Raw genomic sequence first — 17,230 nt, 5'->3', positions numbered from 1 at the left:
TCAGGTTGTTATTCATCCCGCAGGCCCAACTAGAGGATAGTAGAGGATCGTAAATGAAAGGTCGGTGTCAGTACGTGGTGTCAGTGCATTGTTTGAGTTCAAGTCATTGCTGCTTAGACGATTGGAGTTCTGTGCTGTAGCTTGGCACGGTGGATAGAACCATACAGGAAAATAAAATTGAAACCAACGTAGTCGCTGGCAACAGCTCAGAGTTACAGTCGAGTTTCAAAAAAAGGACAATTACATTTGTTACCTAATCAATCCGATCCGAATTTGGCAGGCCTAACAGGCCAGTCACCTTTCGCTCTATCCGTAACTCCCACCGTACGGTTTCCCGTCGTTGTCCTTGTTCCCGTTGCTAGAGAATAGCCTGCTGCCTGATTGAGATTTCATCGTCGTCTTGAGCGGCCTTGGACGCTCTACGGTCCTTTCACCGTTCCTTCCTCTCCGATTTGCCGCCAGAGCCCACCAGCACTCATGGCTGATCGTCTTTCACAGTACACTATGGGCCACAATTTTGTTCCAGGTGCAGCGGGGATGCATAACCACCACCAGCTGAGTGCTATGCAGCAGCAGCAGCAACTACAGCCCGGTCAGCAGCAGCAACAGGAATCCTCGCAGCAACCTCATCCTGGATTGTCTGGTTTCAACGACCAGAACCGAGCTTGGTCTCAGATGCAACAGATGCAACAGATGCGTGCTCAGAATGGACAGGATATGAATGGCCCTTCGGCGCAGCAGGCGAGTAATTTTTTATGGTATTTTCCTACTCGCTTTTTTGTTTTAGGCCCTATGTTTTTATCGTTACAGTGTGCCAGTGTCCTCTCTTCGTAGTACTTCATAGCTAAAAGCATTGTCTGCTGTAATTTTTGTCAGCGACCACTCTTTCATTGCTGTTCTCATCTCGATCCAATTACGTGTATGGTGTGAAACTAACTCCTCTTTATCTCTGCAACAGATGGCTGACCTGCTAAGGAGCCAAAAATTGGCCCAAATGCAATCGCAGCAGCAACGTTTTGGCTTATCCATCGGCGGTTCTGGTCAGAGTCAACAGACGACCTTCCTGGACCAACCGAATCCAAGTCAGCACAATATGCAGATGGGTTTTACGGGATTAGGGCAGCACAATCCTAGCTATCAACAGTCCATGCAACACAGGCAAAGCATGTTGCAAACATTACAAGGGAATCAGCAACATTCACGTCAGCTTGAGCTCATGAACCTCGCCCAGAATCAGCAGAACCAGAACAGTCCCACTAATCTAGGAAATAGAGGTGTTTCCATCAATGGAGCGCCACAAGGGCTTAATCCCCTCCAATCTCAAAATGACATGTTTCCCGCTCCGAATGACATGCGTCGCCCTTCTCCTCACCCATCTATGCCGCCCTCTCTGTTGAGCGGTCAGCCAGCGAACACTAACGGCATGGTTCAGAACTCTCGAGGGACTGTTAATGTTCAAGGCCGCACAATCAACCTTGGCGATCTCACTGAGCGAGCGACCACTCTTCGTAGTCTCATTCAGTCGCAAGAAATGCAGATGCTCCAACTGCAGGCTCAACGTACTAACATGCCCGATAATATGTTTATGGCGAGAATGCGTTCACTGCAGTCTGAACTTGTTGGCCGGAAAGAGTCCTTGAATAAAATCGTTACACTGATGAACATCTGCATGCAGCAGGGCAATGGCACAAACGGCCCAATGTGTGTAGAATACTCTATAGCCGTGTTCTTCTCTGACATTTTAATCTAGTAATATTACGGGCGGATCCTCACAAGGCCCTCCCCCACCAGGTAATGGTGGTCAGCCTTGGCAGTCCTCGCCTTTCGGGAATCCGACACAACCGCCGTCTCAGCCCCAGCCTGCGGGGCTCGGTCCTCGATCCAGTCCAGCTCCTACGCATCCTCAATCTGGTCTTTCTGTTAACTCTCCGAGCAACGTCCCGCCTCGATCCGGTCCAACTCCGCAACAGTCGATGAATTCCTTCCCCATGAACACATCGCCGTTAAACTTTCCCATTAACAATCCTCCCACCAATGGTGCTACCGGACCGAATATATCCGGAGCGTTCATCAATGCGCCAATTCCTCCATTGGACAAATCGCGCTTTGAGAGCTCTTACAAACAGTGGTGCTTAACGAAGGCCATCGTTCATGACCCTCGGCTTCTTGCTATCGACAATCGGCAGATCGATTTGTTCCAATTACATTGTCTGGTCATGCGCGAGGGCGGTCTTACGAATGTGAGTTCATCCTTGTATATTTGTGTATGGTCAATTTACCCTTCGGGTCAAAGGTTACACGCAAAGAGTTGTGGCCAGTAATAGCTGGACGTTTGGGAATGGTTAACTTTCCCGGCGAACCGCCTAGGTCGGGTCCGGTTGCTGCTATGCATATTCAGAATGTCTACAAAGAATATCTTTTGGCTTTCGACACAGTTTACATAACCTCTGTGGTGGATAGTCGCCGAAAATCAATCCAGACACCTGGTCAATTCCCTCCTCAGGGTCCATCGATGCCATTCACACCCGAGGCCTTGCGCAGCTTGAGCCCTCATCAATTGCGTATGATTATTGCGTGTGCAGATAAATCGCCGTCCGAGTTGAGAGCCCGTGGGATGTCGGATACGATGATTAGTTTTGTCGAGACTCATCGTTCTAGTTTGCAAAGCATGAGTGCAGACCAAGAGAATTTCGGAAACGAAATCCGTCGGCCTCAACTTCCTCAAGGTCCTATGGCAGGTAATGTTGGGCATGCTGGAAATGTCGGTCAGCCCTTTCCCAATTTAGGTAACACGAATCAACCATTTCGACCCCCGGGTGAACCTCAGCCAACTTTCCCTCCGGGATCTTCGATTCCTCGTCCCTCACGAGAACAGCTGAGCTTGGCTCAGATGACTATCAACAGGAACAAGGCTGAGTATACTGCGCGAGGTGAGTGATTCTCAAAACCACTACAATACAAGCGTTCAACCTTGCGATAGCCCTTCCTCTCATGCCCGGTGTCGATATTCCTCTTGAAAGTAGAGGGGAATACAATAGTGTGCTCGAACTCGCGTTCCGTCTTGCAAATGAGCTAGACGGCAAGCTGGCTCTTTATAGTATCGTAACAAAGAACGAAGAGAACACCAAAAAGTTATCAAATGGCGTATGTTTTTTGTTTGCAATCCATCACATTCACCTTTGTTGACAATGAATTGTAGATTCTTTCCGTTCAACATCAAAGGAGTCTACTAACGTCACCAAATCCTAAATTCATAATCTCCTTCGAAAATCTACGAACGTACTCTACTCAATTCCAGTACGCGAGTCGCTATATCGCTCATATTCTTCAGAATATATTCAGAGGGGATTCGGGCCCTACTGTAGATCAACATCCCAGCTATCCTGGACCTGTCGGTCGAGTGGTGCCATCTGGACAACTACCTCCCAACTTACAACACTCACCAGCCCCCAATCTTCCTACCCAATCTAACAACTCTATACCTCCTCGACCTCCCATGCCCTTGAATCCGCCTCCGCCTCCGTCAAAAAACAAGAAGCAGAGTGGTGCTCCTACTCCGCCTGCTTCTGCTGCCACGCCTATTGCCACTGCACCGACCCCTAGTGCGGCTGCTGCCGCTTCACCACAAACACCTAAATCGCCTAAGCCAAAATCAGCGCCCAAAAAGCCGAAATCGCGGAAGCCGTCGACACCCAAAGTCAATGCGACTCCTACTCTTGATCATGCTACTATCCCTACATCCTCTGCTGGAGTCAAGCGACCGCGTGAGGAGGAGCTTGACGCTCTTCAGCCCAGCACAGACCCTTCTGCAGGGTCGAGCTCCAACCCCTTACCTACGACAGTTGCCAACGAACCTTCTCCTCCCAAGCGGGCAAAGACTGACTGGGAAGGACCAATCAGTGAGTCGTTGCAGAAGAAGAATCAAGTGGTTGAGAATATCAAGACCGAGGAAGATGCCAGCCAATTCCTTGAACAGATGACGGAATTGATCAAAATGGCTGGGACCGAAGACCAGGCGGCTCTGTCTTCTGATATTTCGGAAACTCTAGAACAGATTCTCAAGGGTTATGATGGTGGTATACCCGATTCCGATACGTTCTCGACGTTGGGTTTGAACGAAGTTGGTTCACTAGACGCATCCGCTTCGACGTCTCAAATTCTATCTTCCAATGATCTCACAGAGTTCTTCGACTTTTCCCTATTCCCGAACGAAGATGAAGACGAGTCAAAGGTTGGAACACCTGATTTGGTTTCCTCGTCGTCGACGAACCCTAGCCCAGAATCTCAAGCAGATGCTGATCCAGCGCATCATGCAACTGCTTTACTCGACGTTAAACAAGAAGAGTATGATCCGCTGAGGCTGGGTACGCTGAAGGAGATCGATGGAGGGGAGTCGGCCTACTATCAGTCTACTGATTGGAAGTGGGATGGGCACATGGCTACGCTGGAACAGCCTTGGGCGATTTTCAATTCATAGTATTTGTTTCTTTTATGGCTACTTATCTTCTTTGGTCACGATATATGTATCTTTGTTGATTGTGTAGTTGTTTTACCTCTCCATTGCTTCTTAATCTCCTTTCATATCATCTTATTCTATGTTTTTTCCGGCGTGGAGTTGCTGTTTTCCTATCCCCTTCTATCTATTTCTCTTTTTTTTACTTATTCTCCTCTCCTTCTGTTACAAACCCTTGTCTTTGTCGCCGTTTATCTTCTTGGTTACCTGCTCTGTGTATTGCTACTGTTGTTCTAGCCGCTATCGATTATCTTGTCGACATTGGACCGAATATATATTCCCACCAAGGCGTAGACAAAATATGATTTACATTGTTGAAAATAAAGACGACGGGGCCCAAACTGCATATATTTGCATCTTATTCACCTATTGCGTACCAAAGACTTTCTACCGTTCACAAAAGTAGAAGCAGAATTAGTAGAAGTCCGAGATTGTCGAGCAGTATTTATCAGAACCCGTGCACGCAAGGATTCGACTACGGCCGAAGATGACGTCGAACTCAAGCCAGAGGAGCTAGGGACAATGGATGTCTCGACAGCAAGCTTTCGACGTTTACTGTTGCGAAGAAGTATCTCTTCCCTACCCTTCCGCCATTGCTCCCTAGCTTCCTTTATGGTTTCTCCGTCTTCTTCAGCCAAACTGAAGTTTGTCGGCAATGCATATCGATCCTTGACTTGGACATCAGATTTCTCCTTTTCTTTCCATATCTTCTTATCCTCTCTGAAGTGTTTACGGGCTTTGAGGGATAAAGAGTATGGGTCAGAATTGTACCGGTCTGATACATCCATCAAAGACTCGAGACGTGGAATCTGAACTTTGGTTTGATGAATTTGTGCATCAGTGGTCTTTTCAAGCGCGGCTAAGGGATCTACGGGCGCAGCATTTCCATCTGTGTCTACAAAAAATCGTCGAGGCTAGGAGCAAAAACCAACATGAATAATCTACCTACCATGCACGGCAAATCCGCCATTCTCTTCCGGATCCCACTCTTCATCTTTTTGCCTCGCTCCAGAAACAACGACATATCTAGTATTCTAGTGTACCGAACGTTCAAACTGAGGGGTACGCTGAACATAAAGTTGGAATACTGCTGACCTTGGGATCCGTTTGTATCTCGAACCATCCGTCGCACAGGTGACATTTACATCGAAATGAAAATATGGGGGTTGAGTAGTAATTGCCAATTTTCTTTTTTTCCGCGTTATAACGGACGCCCATGCCAATATGATTGTTGCATGTTCCACTAAACGACACTTTTGAATTTCGCGAATGTTGTATGGACATTTTGGATACACGTACCACCAAATGTTGAAAGGTAGCTCGAAGCGAGTAATAAGGATCCCTTGATCCAATTTCCGAGCTCGATCACCAAGAGCATGTTTCCCTGAAGTGGTCGAGTTCAAGTATAAGCTTTGTTGAAGTTTTTGAAGGACTCTGACCTCTGTAAGAGTTCAGACTACCATGCTTCTCGCCATCGTAGTCAGGTGGATAGTATTTGTTGAATCCTTCGATCAAGTCGAAATTTCAGTAAGGGGGGCACTAGGTTGTGTGACACACTTGCCCTGCATGATGGTAGGATCCGGAAAGGTATGTAGTTTTAAGTTACGTAACGATCCCAGTGCACGCGCGCTAAGAAATGCACTCATTTATAGACGCCCTATTTGGTACGCAGTGGCTAACGGTATGAAGAGCCAGGCTATGCCCTTGCTATGCCCATGAGCGACAATTTTATCTTCACTTTGTTAAGACCAAAGACATGAAAGAATAGACAATTATACAAATTTTCTTGAAGATATTAGACATATCGTGGTCACTAAGGAACACTAGAGCGCTCGAGTTCGCATAGAAGCTTGTAAACTACTTGTACTAGTACCATGAGGAGGGCTGCAATGTTAACAATGGAACTTTTCTAGGAAATTTGTTGTGCGCTACTCTTCCGAAAGCTCTTCAAGCGACTTGCCCTTGGATTCAGGAAGAAGTAGCGTTGAGAATATACCAGTAAGCATAAACAATGCGAATATTTCAAGGCTGCAGAGACAAAATTGTCAGAAACTCAAGTACAAAAATATGAACAAAATGCTTACATGTGTCCTACGAACGCATTACTTCCACCAATGTTTGCAAGCTGAGCGAAACCCACTTGAGCAACAATTGCGCCAAGCTTGCCGCTGGCGGCGGAAATACCGTGGGCAGTGGAACGGTATCGTGTGGGGTACACTTCTCCGGGGATAACGAATGTAGTAACGTTGGGGCCAAAGTTTTGGAAGAAATTTGCAAGGCAATAAAGGAAAACGAATGCCTTCTTTCCGGAGGCGCTTCCTTTCAGAGCATCGTATCCGAATCCTTTGACAATAAAACATCAATTATCTAGTAATCTGCAGCATGATAGAGAAGGTTAACGGCTTACCCATGACAATGAACAAGACAGTGAGTAAAATGAATCCCATGAGCTGAATAGGCTTTCGACCCCACTTATCGATGAGGAGGAACGAAGCCCAGTAGCCAGGGATAAGTCCAGCAATGGATAGAATGACATTTCCAACAGAAACATTCATCAAATTATCATACACTCCTCGAGAGCCAGTGCTAACAGCGGAGCCAAAGCCGATAGCTTGTAAAATAATACTGGAATTGAGACCAAGACCGTAGAAAGCAATCTGGAATTCCGATGAGAAAATGCAGGGGTAGAAGTAGCAGGACGACATACATCGAGTGCGAACCAAGAATAAGCAGTACCAATAAGGACCTTCAAATGCTTCCATTGACCAAAATATGCTCTGAAATCGGCCCAGCTTGCAACAGGAGCGTCCAAGTGCTGGTGACTGACAGATTTGGATTGGTTAGCGCCAGTGGCAAGTATGGTGTCGATGTCCTTGGTAGCTTGTTGAATGTTACGTTCAATGTCCATGGTAAACCGAGGAGTCTCCGGAATAGTGAGACGGAAGTAGAGTGCAATGACTCCGGGAACGCATCCCATACCGATCAGAATGCGCCAACAGTGGTCGACAGCATTAAAGTTGGGGGAGACATCTCCAATGATGCTGTCCTTATAAGCAGCAACCACGATCACGGAAATTAAGGATGCAGCTGGTAAAGATTCCCAGGTTACTTCGTCGCTTACGAAGCTGAAAAAAGGTTTCGTCGCTCACCAAGCTGTCCCCATCCCTGGAAGGCAAAGACGGCAGTCATCAGACGTCCACGAGTGCGGGTACTAGCAAACTCGGAGGAGATCACAGCGCTAAGCGGATAGTCGCCACCGATACCGACGCCCATCTGTAATGAACCGATTTCTGAGAAAGCCATTTCAATAATCAAAATCCAACAAACTAGTCCTTACCAGGAAACGCCAAACGACAAGAACGCCAATGATGGTGACGGCAGGTCCATTAGCAGAGAGGGCCTGAGCAAAGGTGGCGAAAATGATGATCATGAGTTCGAAACCGTCTGTCCATTGAATAGGTCAATAAAAAGCCTTTATCCGTGTATGGTAAGGGGGCTACTAACACATCTTTTTACGACCGATCACATCAGCTAACCAACCGAAGAGAAGCTGACCGACTAATGTACCAACGGGAGTTGCGACCTTGACACCAAGACCGGCGTTGGTTGATAAGCTCTTGTGCTCTTGAAGAATTATTGGGGGCGTCGTAAACTGACTGTAGATTAAAAGTACTCACTAGGATCATAGACGTACCCTAACATTGTGGAAGCAATGTTGATAGCGAAAATGTCATATCTGTAAGGCGTATAGGTATATAAGATATTTAGGGGGCCCGAGGATCCCTTACGCATCGGTGAAGAAGCCCACCCCAGCTACAAAGCAGACCTTGACATGGAACCAGCTAAGAAGGAAAAAAAAATGGGCACGGAAATAAACTGCTCTTAAGATGAACACATACGAGAACTTGGCATTGTCGACCTCTGCAAGAGCGGCACGACGGCGCTCGTCCAGGACATAGGAAGTCTGAGGCAAAGGCTCACCGGAGACACTGGAACCTTTCTCGCTAGCCATGAGGGGTCGGGATGAAGAAGTATACGTATTTATGATGCGACCAGCTTTATATGACTTTTTGCAGTATTTCAACTAAGGAAAACAGGGAGCACGTTCGTGACTTTAACCAATCATGGAACTCGTTGTTTTACGAAACGTTTGCTGTCTTTACTCTTTCTCCCGATTATTCTGAATAGCCGGATGATCGTAGGTCCTATGTGCGGTAACAGCAAAGCTATAGATCTGGATTCAGGGGGAAGCTGAAAGAAAGAAGCCAACTTCGGAAGGATTTCAAAATGATCATGAAAAGCCAAAAGTAGCACTTAACCCACTTTACACTTGATAACTGTTATAGTCATAGTCACAGAAATAACGAGGTGATGGCTCCTGGGCATCGAAGAATCTTTGACGAAAATTATTAGATATCTTACTCTTTAACAATTGCACTCAGACTGCACATGCCAATACTTACTGTATGTACAGTAACAGACAGTAACATGAAAGCGGACGACGGATCTCACGCCACATGGCTATACCGTGCCTGATTGAGTAATCCGCCTGCTTAAGGCTAACCCCTTCTAACCCAAGATTGAGCTCTTGCCTCGTCTACCAACATAGCTTTTCTTCGATGGCCGGGCCCTCGACACGTTTGAGGGTCATCAAATTGTACAAGGAGCTTCATCGACTCGGAAGAGAGTATCCTGACGAAAAGTCCGTCCCTCACTCTTATCTCCATTTCCCAATTGACGCGTCTTTAATAGCTACGATTTTAATGGCAAGCTCAGGAGAATGTTCGAGAGTATGGAGCCTCACGTTATAGCACAGTCAACCATTGACGCATCTTAGAGAACAGAAATTTGACCGATCCAGAAGAAATAGAGAAAGCTTTGAAGCTTGGTGAATACATCAAGAATGGTGTGTGACCATCATCTCAAGCTGACTGTTGCTTACTTCGATGGTAACAGAAACGCTTGCTCTCTACTCGCTGCGCAAGTACCGCCATCTGAAGCGAAACTATGTTATTGCTCCCTCGTGACACCCCAGAAACTCTTTGCTGTCAATCTGTTATTCAAGCACACGCACACGGTCATGGCGAACGAGGGTTTGACTTCCTTGACCAATGCCTTTCTTGTGCCCACGGTCGCCACAGAAATGCCAGGAACAGATGAAGAAAGCTGTCGCCGGCAGGTCAAGCTTGAGATATCCAAGATTTCGATCTGACGCTTATCTCAATATCTATGTATGGCCTGTCCTGGTTGTCTTCAGTGTACCGCAAGCATACATCTGTGTAACTCATGAACTTACGTTATAGAGTAGCTAACTCTTGAACTCGGTCACCGGTCCGATTCACTTGTAATAAACTTGCAAGCCTTTTTTCTCCTCATTGTGAGATCAAACAATCAATTAACAGGCCGTGTATCCTCAGGTGTGAACCACAAGTCAAATGACGTGACGGGATTGCGCTACGGGAAAGACGCTATATCCTACATAACAGCTAGCTGTGCTTCTGACTTGATATCATGAACCCGTTCCCGCACCGATAGTTTGCCCTCGGACCATTCCAAACCCGTGTTCATGAACCATTGTCCGCATCTATGTATCTTGCTCGAGGTCACTCAAGGCTACAGCCTATTACTCACAAAACCAAACCCTCATTCTATTTTATCTAAGGTAAGATTTTGATTGATATTGAGACACGAAACTTTTTGTTCATAATCTGGACTAGGACAGATTTGTAGTGCGGGAGGGCATATAATTCAGTAAGCTTGAGATTCGTCGATCCAGGCCAATCCCGAAAGGCTGTGGGACTTCCCAGACCTTCTCAGCTTACCAGAAGCTCGACAGATTTCCTTCCAGTACGATGTTCAAAGTTGATTCTTTCACAGTGCAACTTCAAGATCCTCTCCCAAAGGCAGAATCACCTTTCAGCACTTTCCACGAGGTTTCAGGATATGCTAGTTTGTATCACTTGTCAAGTTCATGGTGATATTGATTTTTAGCCTCCTGGGTAGCTGACTGCGACTAGGTTCACAATTCAATTTTCATGGTGACCACGTCGTTCGATTGCCAATAAGGGTGCATTCGGGTTTGTGTCAAGAAGCATGAACCAAAGCACTTACAGGTGCAGCAAAGTTCTGTTCGACAGGCTCTCACGTACAGGTTTCTAACGCAAGTACAAAAATTACTGCCAAATCGGTATTCACGCGGGCAGGATATTTTTTAGACTTTCAAGTTTCTTTGTGCAGTAGACTAGGACGACGTTGGCGCATAGTCTCCTCTTTGGGGCTACGAAGTCTAAACTTTAACGTTTGCTGATAAATTTCCACAATTGAGATAACAAGAACATGGAAGATGAAGATGATATGCTACTTCAAGAATCGGACAGGAGGCTGATCCATGTTAACAGATGTCAACTTCACCGGATCCGGAATAGTCTCTCCTTACTTGGGTCTGCAGCACCTATCACAAAGCGGGGTCGAGCTCTGAAGCCTGAAGAAGCCTTCGAAATTCAAGGTACATGAGGGGGCCTCTTAGAGCATCCTGACGATACTTTTGGTCCACACTGTTCATGATTTATTAGTGCTTTGTCGGTATCCATCTACTCTCGAGTCTCGACAGCTCTCGACCTGATCAAATTTCTACATTATAATATTCCGCTTTCCATGACCCGTTTATACCGAAAGATTTTTTATCATGACTGCTCATATATCTGAATGTGTTCCAAAATCGCTTAACGCAGATGTAGTGGGCAAATGCAAAAAATGCAAAATCACTGAATAAATTTGAGTCTGGTTGCTGTACATATACAACAAACAGAAGTCTACAGACTGGATGATTTCCGAAAGCTTGCTCATCGATGTACTGTGCTTATTATACAGTATGATGCATACACGCTGAAATAACAACAAAAGCATAACAGGGAGATATAAAACATAAGGACTAATCACGATACCCTGTACACATATGTACCTCTAGATATCATCGATGTCCACCTCTCCTTCGTCGCCGAACTCAAATGTACACTCTCCATCTTCTTCACCGAATGCATCTGTCTCGTTGATCTTGGCGTTCTCTGGCAGCTCGCCATATGCTTTGACTATGATTCGGAAAACGTTACATCAGAACGATCTTGGATTAAGAGCGGCTGTTATGAACGCACGATTTCTAGCCTCGTCCGCGGTATACTTGACAATTACATCTGCCTTGTCATCCTGGAAATCTCGTAGGGACAGTAAGACGATATCGCCTTGATTAATCCAGACCTTAGAGAATTCATAAATGAGAAACAAGACACAAAAGATTTCTGGCAAGAACGTACTTTTTTCCGCATCTTTCCTCGAATGTGCGCTAGCCGCTTCTCTCCGTCGAAGCACTGCGCCTCTAGACGACCATTTCCAAGCATCTTGATAACTTGTGCATACTCCTGTCCATCTTCTCTGAACACTAGCTCGCGCTTGTCATCATCATTTTCGTTCTTTCCACGACGGCGATTTTTGCCTCCCTAGATCGATAGCGTAGACCAGTGAGATTCTGTGGATGACGAAAAATCAAGTAGATCTAGTATGCACCTTTCCCTTATTCTGTTGAAAATATATTGTCGTCAACGGATCGATGAAAAGCGAGATTTCTGAAGAAGACTTGCCTTCGGCATGGTGGGGGTGTGAGTTAAAGGCCCCTGGTTGTCGCTCTTTCTCTATTTGAAAAAAGCGACTACTGCAGAAACGAACGTGTGTCCTTTACTTAGAAAGTAAGGATAGCTGTTGTGCTGGTGGTTGCAGAATACAAATTGACTCAACGAGGCAGTCCTGCCCACATGACTAAGCGTTCCAGTCCCGTACATACGATTCAATTGGGAACAAAAGCTGCAGATTCTAGCAAGTACATACATAGTTGTTAAAAGTACACGGTTCTACTCTATATAATGAAGTATCTATACGGTACAGTGATAATGATAGATAGAAGTAAGGGTGGGCATGATAAACCTACAGATAAACCTAGGAACTCTGAAGCACATCAAACAAAATTTAAAACCCAAAAAATCCAGATCCAGGAGAATATATAATAAGTCTATAGCACGCATTCTATTTTTGCCAGGGCAAAATCGATATTTCGAATGAGAACGTTCAAGTGCTTCGGGAGAATCGTGACAGTTTTATCGTTTGGTCCAGAACCATAGATACTATGCTGCTCTTCCAAGGCTTTTTCCAAAACGAAGGGAAGACTGAGTGTTATGCGGGTGAGTTGAATGGTGAGGCGGGAGCGACCAAAGATATCAAAACAAGACAACTGTCGCATTTCTTGTTGCACTTCCAAGAGGCGACTCAGCTCTGCATGCAGAGCGAAGATACAAGTGCGGCAAGCTAAACACGCCAAGAAGTGAGTAAATGAAAAACTCTGAGGGCATCGAGATAACGTACTGAGAGCACGCTCCCGTATGGTATGAAGGATGGCAAGCACGGAATTGATACCATCATCGCCCAAAGTCAGTGAAGGATTGAAGTCACTTATAGCTTCTGCAACAAGTCAATCCGTAATTAGCTCCCAGGACAGTGTCCACCTACTCAATAGAGTCCTGATAACTTCTAGGTCTCCGTCCAAAAAATCGTTGAAGATCCCAATGACGACACCTTGGAATGTTTCTTCAGCATGCCCGGTTGGTCCTGCGGCAAAGATATCGTATTTCGCATAACGCGAGCGACAATCATATATTCGTCTCGATTGAGGTTTGCTCAAAATATCGTACGCTATCGCGATTTTCTGAAAAGCCAAAGTAGCGTTCGCCGCCTTGTTTACGGGAAATTTGCTGTGGATCGGACCAGTTGTAGACTTCAAACGGAAGAGTTGGATGCGAGGACGTACTCGGGATGACATGCTTTGCTGCGTACTAGGTAAGCTCTTCGTAATGCAAGCTTGTCAAGAGCTTTTGACTTGTCCACACCAAGGACATCATAAAGATCTTCGTTTTGTAAGATATCATTGACTGTTTGATTTCGTTCATCTTCTGCACGAGACAGTGCAGACCGGGTATCCAAATTGGGTGCCTTGGAAGATGACGCTTGCGAGGTTCCGACAGCCTGATCAGATGTCCAAGTCAGATATTTCCTCTGATAACCTTCAATTTCCCTGTCCTCTTCCTCGTCAATGGGAAGGTGAAAGAGATTTGTTGCTTTCATTCATATTAGTGAGGCCAATCAGTAGAACTCAGATGATTGAAGGTGCACCTGTAGACAGTGCATAAGAGAGCATATCTTGCCCTCAGGCACCACGAGGTATTTGAGGTCGTCTTCAGATGGCAAGAAAGTTGAAGACGAGAAAATCACTTTCAGAGTGATTTTCTCCCAATCTCATGTGATAAAATTGATAAGCCACAAAATTCTCCCGCAATTTGGAATTCAATGTGGTCAACATTCAATATTCAACCACTGGCTTCACCATTTTTCCAACGTTGGTCAGCTTGAAATTTGAACGCAATAAGCCCGTTTCATGTGAGGAGAAAGCCGTGGAACTTGGAGGGAAGAAGATCAGTGATGTTGAGATGTGCTTTTTTGGGAGAAGAGCGTTCTACAGCGTTCGACCTTGATTCGCAAATCCACTTGACCCCTTCTGATCATGGAGCTCCTTGTTGCTGTACGCTTTGTGCGAAAGGTGCCTGGGAATCGGCGGCATGGGTGACCAAAGTCGACCACGTATTACTGCCTTTCACTATACTTTATTACTTAGGAGCCCAGGCGTCCACAGGGCTCCAGGACTCGAGAACTCGCGATTACAGTTATTCTTCGTCCAAGAATTGTTGTCAAAAACTTTTCCCTGCTTTTTAGAGACCAGAGTGCCAGTCAGAGCTGAATGAGGTGCTTCCTCAACAATATTATATGAAATTTGTAGCCTACATATTTTGTAAAGTAGTAGAGTACTAGAACCGGGCCTACAAAGGCCCCCCAGTCAAAGGGATCAAAAAGGATTCAAATATCCAGGTCCTCGGGGCGAACTTGAAGTTGCGGCTCGAACGGCTGTTGTTTATTGTGATTTGTCGGATCCGGAGAAATGAGGGTTCGGATTTGGTTGGTCCTGACCGGTGACCAGTGACCATTCCACAGCCTAGGACAGCTATTCTATCTGCACTTCCCATCCCATTTCACCCACTGTTCTACCCTACAAGTGGAGTGGTTGGAGCGTCTGTCAAAATATCTGCTCATAGAGTGCAGTGCAAGTCCTCGCTTCCCCACCAGGACAAGTATCGTCTGGCTGCCTAGCAACCAGCAGAATCAAAGTAAAGGCGTTGAATTGAAGTATGAAGGGGACACCGACATGTGTATTGGTGCTGGCTTTGGCTATTCTTCAAAGTGGTAAGTTTCATTTCAGCGCGTTTGATCAAACTTTAATCTATCCTTCTGTACAGTTCAACCCACATCTTCCAGTGACCCCCTCACAGTGTCGTCAAACTCTTTGTCAAGCGTCACCAGCTCACCTGCAACTACCTCCGCTATCAGTTCATCTTCAACTTCCAGCTCCGCTTCTGCTACAGCGTCCCCCTACCTAGTATTTGACTTATCTTCTACAGAGCTTGACACCTGCTCACCCTTCAATATCATCTGGTCTTGGGGGATCGGCGCAAAGCCACCAGTTAAGCTTATCACGCTTTCCGTCACGAACATCAATGTTACACAACAATTACCTCCTGCTTCGAGCAGCTCATCTTCGTTGTCCGCCTCATCGCAAATTACAAATACATTCACCGATTTGGACTCCTCCACTAATACCGTTGCACGCCGACAAATCATTCCCTCTGTAGCTTCAGGTTCCGTACTAGCAACTGGCACTGTATCTGCAGCTCCAGGGAGCTCTACACAGTTGGCAGGGCTAATTGAGTCGCTATCCACTGCCTTAGACCCAAGTGTTCAGAGCAGTTTCACGTGGGATCAAGTGAATCTGCCGCAAGGGTGGTATGAATTTTTGGTCACCGCAACTGATGCGGGCGATGTTCTGGGTGGCGTGGGAGGGATCTGGACGACTTGGAACGCCTCCAGTGAGCCTATCTTCATACGCAATTCTAGTGATGTATCCTGCCTTGCGACCATAACTACAAGCACAAGTTCAAGTAGCTCGGGTTCCACAAATACGGCAGGGCAGTCATCACCCAGTGCTGGCGGTAGTCTTTCTACTACCAGTCATGTGAACAGTGGTGCCATTGCAGGCGGTGTTATCGGTGGACTTGCGGCCCTTGTTGTCATCATAGGTGCATGTCTAGCCTATCTGCGTGGACGACGTTACAGGAATGGGCTAAATGACGCGGGCGATGGTACTTCTCCCAGGCCTAACTTTGGCAAATGGGGTGCTTTAGGCTCGTTTGATTCTGCCAACGGGTCTAGATCGGCACCAAAATCTATTGTAAAGGCTGAGGGCACTGATGATTTTGATCCGGTAACCGTGCTCAATACTGCAGCCAACACTCGCCCTCAAAAATCAGGCGGATTCAGGTTGGGAGATATAGGATTGGCTGCTATAGGTCTTGCGAAACCTCAGGATTCTCCCCCGTCTGCGTTTACCACTAAATCAAAACGGGTTCGTCGAACTCGACAAGCTAAAGACTCTTCTGGGACTACAGAATCTACCGGAGCCATAATGTCATCTTCTTTCAGCTCTTCATTTTCTCCCCCATCATCATCAGCACACGGATCGTACGATCCTTATGCTGACTTTCCTCGAGGATACAGCAACACGAGCACCAGGCAAGCCGAAGAAGATTTTGCCTACTCTCCTTCTGAACAGACAGGCATGCCGATGCGTAATCTTTCGCCTAGCTCTTCGCCAACAGAGGAAGACTATTCAAAATACCAGTCTTATGTCCCTAACACCGATTCTCTCGACTCAGGTGCACCTGGTGTCGGTACTATTCCGATTGGTTATGAACCCTCACCGTTTGTTACGCCGCCACCTTCCGAGCCCGCCTCCAGACATAACTCGCGTTCATATTCAAGATCATCGCTTGCCCCTAGCGGGAATACTCAGGCGTTTTATGCACTCGGGATTTCTGACTCATCGACATTTGATGGCTTCCGGCCTAACCGTGCCCGATCTCAGTCCCAGAACGTCTCGCCAACTTCGACTCGTCCCATGCGTGGTCCAGATGTACCGGAATCACCCAAGCATGAATTTGTATCATCGGCACAAAACAAACGTGCTTCATCTCCCGACGCATTTGTCTACACTTTGAACCCAGAACAAACACAGTCAAGCTCGTCTGCCGGTAAAGCACAGAGTAGGCGCACGCCTCGTAAACCTGTTCCTTCATACACACCTGACGAAGCTCTTGGTGCCTTCACTGAAACGGTGACCTCTCCTACGTCACCTGTTTATACCTACCCTGGCCCCGTTCCAACTAAGCCGGCGAAAGCAGCAACTACTCGGCGACCTGCCCCGACAATTCCTGCATCCGAGTCGGCTTCGTCATCGACATCCTCCTTCCCCGCCACGACGCCAACCACGTATCAACGTGCTATGAACCCTTACGGGTCTCACGTGCCTGCATTGGAACACAAAGACTCAGCGCAGTCGTTAGCTTCGCTGAGAAACATGGAAGGTGATTTGAGTGCGTATAATGCCGTATTGGGGAATGAGGGAGCCAAGCATATGCATATTCTGATCCCGGATATGCCGTTGACGCAGAACTGAATGAGGACACTCGGGAGGTTAATTGTGAGGAAGGAAAGTCAAAGAATATCTTTATG

At 46.5% G+C, this 17,230-nt stretch overlaps 7 protein-coding genes across 7 annotated transcripts; 3 read left to right on the top strand and 4 right to left on the bottom strand.

Annotated features, from left to right (window-relative positions):
• Positions 1–251: 251 nt before the first annotated feature.
• Positions 252–4,812, top strand: C8R40DRAFT_382054 (uncharacterized protein). The gene is made up of 6 exons (XM_046234878.1): positions 252–741; positions 959–1,701; positions 1,751–2,240; positions 2,294–2,930; positions 2,981–3,144; positions 3,200–4,812. The coding sequence occupies exons 1-6, from the start codon at positions 478–480 to the stop codon at positions 4,475–4,477; spliced, it is 3,576 nt and encodes a 1,191-aa protein (XP_046084447.1). The 5' UTR covers positions 252–477; the 3' UTR covers positions 4,478–4,812.
• A 1-nt stretch (position 4,813) lies between these two features.
• C8R40DRAFT_382035 (DUF572-domain-containing protein) lies at positions 4,814–6,125 on the bottom strand. Its single transcript, XM_046234877.1, has 6 exons — positions 6,075–6,125; positions 5,953–6,018; positions 5,813–5,897; positions 5,609–5,756; positions 5,463–5,547; positions 4,814–5,408 (listed from the first exon to the last, which is right to left on the bottom strand). Exons 1-6 carry the CDS (start codon positions 6,079–6,081, stop codon positions 4,876–4,878), a joined length of 924 nt encoding a protein of 307 aa, XP_046084446.1. The 5' UTR covers positions 6,082–6,125; the 3' UTR covers positions 4,814–4,875.
• Positions 6,126–6,136: 11 nt separating this feature from the next.
• C8R40DRAFT_1253868 (major facilitator superfamily domain-containing protein) lies at positions 6,137–8,993 on the bottom strand. Its single transcript, XM_046233741.1, has 11 exons — positions 8,977–8,993; positions 8,413–8,907; positions 8,302–8,355; positions 8,191–8,249; positions 8,018–8,137; positions 7,851–7,957; positions 7,663–7,786; positions 7,221–7,600; positions 6,921–7,170; positions 6,598–6,856; positions 6,137–6,541 (listed from the first exon to the last, which is right to left on the bottom strand). The coding sequence occupies exons 2-11, from the start codon at positions 8,523–8,525 to the stop codon at positions 6,442–6,444; spliced, it is 1,566 nt and encodes a 521-aa protein (XP_046084445.1). The 5' UTR covers positions 8,526–8,907; positions 8,977–8,993; the 3' UTR covers positions 6,137–6,441.
• Positions 8,994–9,132: 139 nt separating this feature from the next.
• C8R40DRAFT_1049858 (uncharacterized protein) lies at positions 9,133–9,540 on the top strand (the record flags this gene model as incomplete). The annotated part of the gene is made up of 4 exons (XM_046224593.1): positions 9,133–9,215; positions 9,266–9,303; positions 9,351–9,419; positions 9,470–9,540. 4 exons carry the CDS (start codon positions 9,133–9,135, stop codon positions 9,538–9,540), a joined length of 261 nt encoding a protein of 86 aa, XP_046084444.1.
• Positions 9,541–11,476: 1,936 nt separating this feature from the next.
• C8R40DRAFT_1049906 (nucleic acid-binding protein) lies at positions 11,477–12,006 on the bottom strand (the record flags this gene model as incomplete). The annotated part of the gene is made up of 3 exons (XM_046224596.1): positions 11,477–11,601; positions 11,665–11,767; positions 11,824–12,006. Coding segments are annotated over 3 exons (411 nt in total), but the record flags the coding sequence as incomplete, so codon positions are not given.
• Positions 12,007–12,367: 361 nt separating this feature from the next.
• Positions 12,368–13,844, bottom strand: C8R40DRAFT_1113222 (uncharacterized protein). Its single transcript, XM_046228457.1, has 5 exons — positions 13,727–13,844; positions 13,365–13,671; positions 13,067–13,308; positions 12,923–13,018; positions 12,368–12,865 (listed from the first exon to the last, which is right to left on the bottom strand). The coding sequence occupies exons 1-5, from the start codon at positions 13,749–13,751 to the stop codon at positions 12,573–12,575; spliced, it is 963 nt and encodes a 320-aa protein (XP_046084442.1). The 5' UTR covers positions 13,752–13,844; the 3' UTR covers positions 12,368–12,572.
• A 949-nt stretch (positions 13,845–14,793) lies between these two features.
• Positions 14,794–17,174, top strand: C8R40DRAFT_1172537 (uncharacterized protein; the record flags this gene model as incomplete). The annotated part of the gene is made up of 2 exons (XM_046231873.1): positions 14,794–14,848; positions 14,902–17,174. 2 exons carry the CDS (start codon positions 14,794–14,796, stop codon positions 17,172–17,174), a joined length of 2,328 nt encoding a protein of 775 aa, XP_046084441.1.
• Positions 17,175–17,230: the final 56 nt, after the last annotated feature.

The sequence above is a fragment of the Lentinula edodes genome (genome assembly GCF_021015755.1).
Source record: "Lentinula edodes strain Le(Bin) 0899 ss11 chromosome Unknown C8R40scaffold_26, whole genome shotgun sequence".
Classification (NCBI taxonomy): domain Eukaryota; kingdom Fungi; phylum Basidiomycota; class Agaricomycetes; order Agaricales; family Omphalotaceae; genus Lentinula; species Lentinula edodes.
This window is presented reverse-complemented; position numbering and strand designations above follow the sequence as displayed.